The sequence below is a fragment of the Aegilops tauschii genome, chromosome 3 (genome assembly GCF_002575655.3).
Source record: "Aegilops tauschii subsp. strangulata cultivar AL8/78 chromosome 3, Aet v6.0, whole genome shotgun sequence".
NCBI lineage: Eukaryota > Viridiplantae > Streptophyta > Magnoliopsida > Poales > Poaceae > Aegilops > Aegilops tauschii.
The window spans coordinates 590462385-590466873 of NC_053037.3; the positions used below are offsets into that span (position 1 = coordinate 590462385).

The window sequence follows — 4489 nt, forward strand, 5'->3', positions numbered from 1 at the left end:
GCTGGAAGTCAGAGGCAGGAGGTGGAGCGGCTTCGTCTTGCACGGAGCTTCGGTGGAGATGTCAAGTCATGCCTGATCGACAGGTGCTATGCACGACAGATCCTCCAAGGACTTCAAGCTGTGTCGGCTGGTGGTACTTAGCAGCATGGCGCTGAGGTGTATCAGTGGCGACCGCGACGTGTTCAGCTGTTTGCGCGCAGGGAGGAGGTGTCGTTGGGCGCCGTGGTGGCGTCGACGATAGCTGGACCGAGCAAGGTTGATGCATCAGTACAGTTCTGAAGATGGAGCGGTGGCAGTTGGCGGCGGCGGCCTCTGAGAGCACGCCGGACCAGTGTGTGTCCCAGACCCGGCAAGTGGCTAGGTTGGGGTCTCAGGTCTTAGATGTTAGGCTTGGCTACGATGTCTGTTTGGTATTAGGCCCAGGCTATCTGCGCCCCTTCATCAACTGGATAGGTGTAGCGACAGTTTGTTGCTTAGACGGCGGCTTTAGTCTTACTGTTGTATGACTTTGTAAGGTCTTGTGAGAATAATTAATAAAGTGGCCGTATGCATCGCCCAGATGCAGAGGCCGGGGGTCATCCTCCTTTTCGAAAAAAAAGTCTAGTCACGGACGACAGGAACTTGCCGCCACAATTCTTGAGACTTGTGCAAGTAGTTTATGACCTCTTTGGATCGTAGAACATACGGAAGAAGGATCATAATTCTTACTACAAGATCTACAAATGAACCGTTTATGGCTTTAAGGTCATGGAGGCGCAGTGGATCCCGACCTTTGCCGTTGGAAGGGCTTCTACTTTGTTTGTATTATTATTTTTGCTTAGGATTTATGTCCTGCTCAGGAAGACAGGAAGGCAAGGCGACTGCGGCGACGCCCTAAAGATGGAATAAGTTACTCTCCACCTAGCCCCCTTCCCGATGGACATGTGGAGGTGTGTCTTCAACGGATCACATGCGATTCTGTCAGGTTTTTGTCCCCGGTGGATCTGATTGGATCAGGTCTTCGTTCCTCTATCTTCATGTGTCTACAGGTTGAATCCTTTCGATATACGCTTCTCTTCATCGACGATGATTGATGTTCTCGTGCACTGGTTCTCTGGGGTCTTAGCACGATGACTTCCCAACTATCTACTGAAACAAGGTTTGTCCGGCTCCTGCAAAGGACGGACAATGACCGTGATGCCCCTTCGGCTCGCTATAATGCTTGTAGCCGCCATGGTCTACGAACATTAATGTAATTTCTGTTACTTCTATTGTTCTTTGTATTGACATGATGTTTGCTGACTAGATTGAAAGTTTTCTTGAAAAAAGTCTAATCGGTCGAATGATACAAGATAATTCCGAAAAAGGCTTTCGCCCTGCTTTATATATAAAGCATCGATCCATAAGCATCACGATACAAACTCACGCCACCACCGCACATGACACACACACACACCCAAGACAAGATACAAAGGTGTCGAGCACCGCCACACCACCCCAACGACTACCAATCCACTACACATGCGTGAGGAAGAACCGCTTGGAGGCAACGGAGACCTCCAATCCTCCGAGGAGAGGTGAGACGGAACAAGGACTCCAAGATGGTGCCTCCTAGAAGGGAACAACCACTGATAGCCGCCACCATCCGATCCCAAAGATCGAGTTTTCACCAGGAGCAACTCGAAGGACTAAGGACACCGCGACGGAGCCTTCATGAAGGATACTGTGTCCATGGCCGCCACCGCCGTAGGCCAATACAAGATTGGACAAGTGATGTACCCTGGCACGCCCACCCCTCCGACGCATCCTAGCTCCGCAGACCACCAGCGACAATCCACCCACGTGGTCATGGCCACTCGCCCGCACCCGAGGCGCAAGTTCCGCCAACGAACGTCGTGCCTCCCGCTGCCGCCCTGCATCCAGACACCCCCAAGACCGACCAAAGTGACCGTCTTTGGGCCAAAGGGCGCACCCGACCGAAGGGACCGCAGCACATGTCCTGCCTCGAACAACGCCGGAGCTACGTCAGCCCACACACGGCCGGGGAATGAGGGAAGAGGGGGAGCGGACGCATCCGGGCTGGCCTACCCTTGTGCCAGCGACGGGTGGCCCGAGCTCGTCGACTCCTCCCATCCATCCAACCTGCCTCCCCACCGGACAACTCCTGTGTCGCCCCACCTCGGCGGCGAACACACCACCACGCGAAGCAACCAACAAACACCCGCCCACCGGCAAGGAGAGATCCCAAGAACCACCGCCAATCGCGAAGGAAGCTCACCGAGGAGCGCATCTGCGCTACCTACTATCGTCCAGCCCCCGGATCCTGGCTGGCCTGCCCACCGGCCAGTCACTGCTGCGTCACACCACCACCCGCCGTGGCGATGGCAGGGGCAGAGACCTACAGCCAAAGCCGCCCTCGGCATGGGCCGCCAAACCCCAGATCTGGCCTCGACCTCGCCAACCCTGGCGACCAAGGCACGCCTGCCGCCGCCGCGCCGCCCAACGCACCACGGCGCACCGCCGCCGTTGACCAGCCCCGGCGAGCCGCCGTGCTGCTTCGCCCGGCACCTAGCACAGCACCCAGGCCTGGGTGAGCCGCCCCGCATCTCGCCACTCCCGCGTGGGGAAGAAGAGCACCCCGCCACCGGCGGCATTGGCCGGGCTTCGCCCAGTCACGTCCCTTGGCGGCGATGAAAGAGGCGAGGAGGGGCGTCCCGCCGGCGGCTAGGGTTAGCCTCCCGTGCACCTGCAGGGGCGTCGCAGGAGGAGATGGGTTCGTTGATCTTTCCCCCCTCCAATGATACAAGATATTTCTGTAGCTGCCAAAATGAATTTGTATCATGGAGAATAGGGGTTGACAAATTCTTACCGAGTTGATGCACTTGTATTTCTGTTGGCCCTCAGTTCTTGATAGAGTAGAACCTCATTTTGTTCTTCCTACGACCCAAAGAGGCCTTGACCCTCTCGCGAGTCAAGTGAAAATACAACAACCATGCAAAAACTTATGCCCTCAAACCTCAGCAACACATAGTAAGTTGTTCAAATTAAGTTGAAGCGCTGACAGAAATATCAGCAACACATAATAAGTTGTTCCAACTTGCCCATCCAAAGTTGCTCTAGATAACAAAACGCTCACAGAACTAATAAGATACTGAGGTAACCTCTGACGGTAGATAAATAAATAAGCTGCTTCCTCTCCGACCCAGTTTAAAGATACGTCACATAGTTTTCCACTCCCAGATTCTAGATAAGAGACTAGCCATGCATCAAGCTAAGCACTTCTCACGGCGAATGATGTACACCATCATCTTCAGCGGTTCCACGCTTTCCATTAACTTGAAGAGGCAGAGGTCACCCTCCCGCAGGCGGTTGCCACGGGCGAAAGACGCCCATCCTTTGAGGATCGACGTCCGATCCACCCTGCGTTGCAGCTCCGTGTTCCACGTCCTGCTCTTCCCCTCCCGCTGAAGCACCAAACTGATCATGTTCTTCTTTCCGTGATGCCCAGCACCGTAATTCTTGTTGAGATACCTTGATGCGTACTTTGCGCCAAATGTCTTTTATATATATGCATAATCAGGGAGGATGTTATTAACGCAGATACAGATATACTAGAGAAATTTGAGCATGGCTATGTAATCGGACGTAGTTGCAATTGAGGAACTGATAGGCCACCAAATAATTTGTTTTCTTTTTAACTTACTAGGAAGGTGGTGAAATTGTCGTAACGAACATTGGACCTGTTCAGGATCGCGACGTAAACTGGTACTGTCGAGTCAATGGCTTCTACTTTCTCCCGCACTTTCTGCTCCTGTGCTGGCGTTACAAAGGGTCTGTCTGGCAATATGAAGGGGGTCTCAGAAGCTCCCTCAGAATTGCCTCCATCCTCTTCAGATCCCAAAGATAACGTATCTTCACCTGCATAGGTTTTCAAAATGAATCAGGCTGAAATGATGGACACAATCTTCTTTTCATATACGCAAAAAAAGAACAAAAGAAATTGACGCATAAATTTTAGCATCTGTGATGTCTTATGTGCCATGTAGTGTGCCATACCATCGGTAGCCGGTTCCTCCTTAACAGAGGCTGTTAACGCCGTCTTTGCGCATATCCTTCTTTCAGCAGCCGTGTGTGCCATATCAGCTCTTCCACCAGAGGAACGACGAATGCCCTCTTTGTGAAGCAGATGGACAATTACTGTGAACTTTTCTTCCTTAACCTTTGCTAGTGGCTGAAAGAGGCAGATATCTCCCTCTTGAACACAGTTGTCGTGGACAAAGCTGCCCAAATAAAGGTTGCGCCGACCAGCACCAACCATGCCAGATGGCCTGATCTGCAATTTGCACCTCCATTCCTTGTTCTTGCCAGGCAGCTGGAGTATGATATCTGTAGCTTCACATGGGAAGTACTTGAGTGCGTAGTCCTTGCGTATTACCTAATTGAATTGGGGATAGAAGAGATGGTGATACTGTTGAGCTGTTTTATTGACAGTCGAAGTACTAAAACTTTA

At 52.3% G+C, this 4489-nt stretch overlaps 1 protein-coding gene across 1 annotated transcript; it reads right to left on the minus strand.

The window, feature by feature from the left end:
- Positions 1-3023: 3023 nt before the first annotated feature.
- Positions 3024-4285, minus strand: LOC109741104 (B3 domain-containing protein Os03g0619600-like). Its single transcript, XM_020300176.2, has 3 exons — positions 4036-4285; positions 3683-3897; positions 3024-3536 (listed from the first exon to the last, which is right to left on the minus strand). Exons 1-3 carry the CDS (start codon positions 4115-4117, stop codon positions 3246-3248), a joined length of 588 nt encoding a protein of 195 aa, XP_020155765.2. The 5' UTR covers positions 4118-4285; the 3' UTR covers positions 3024-3245.
- Positions 4286-4489: the final 204 nt, after the last annotated feature.

What these genes read in the sequence shown, in the direction of transcription:
- LOC109741104 (XM_020300176.2), bottom strand. Translation starts at nt 4,117, where the DNA reads ATGGCACACACGGCTGCTGAAAGAAGGATATGCGCAAAGACGGCGTTA. An exon ending in GGAGGAACCGGCTACCGATG is followed by an intron (nt 3,898 to 4,035) that starts GTATGGCACACT and finishes AAACCTATGCAG; the next exon opens with GTGAAGATACGTTATCTTTG. An exon ending in ACAATTTCACCACCTTCCTA is followed by an intron (nt 3,537 to 3,682) that starts GTAAGTTAAAAA and finishes TATATATAAAAG; the next exon opens with ACATTTGGCGCAAAGTACGC.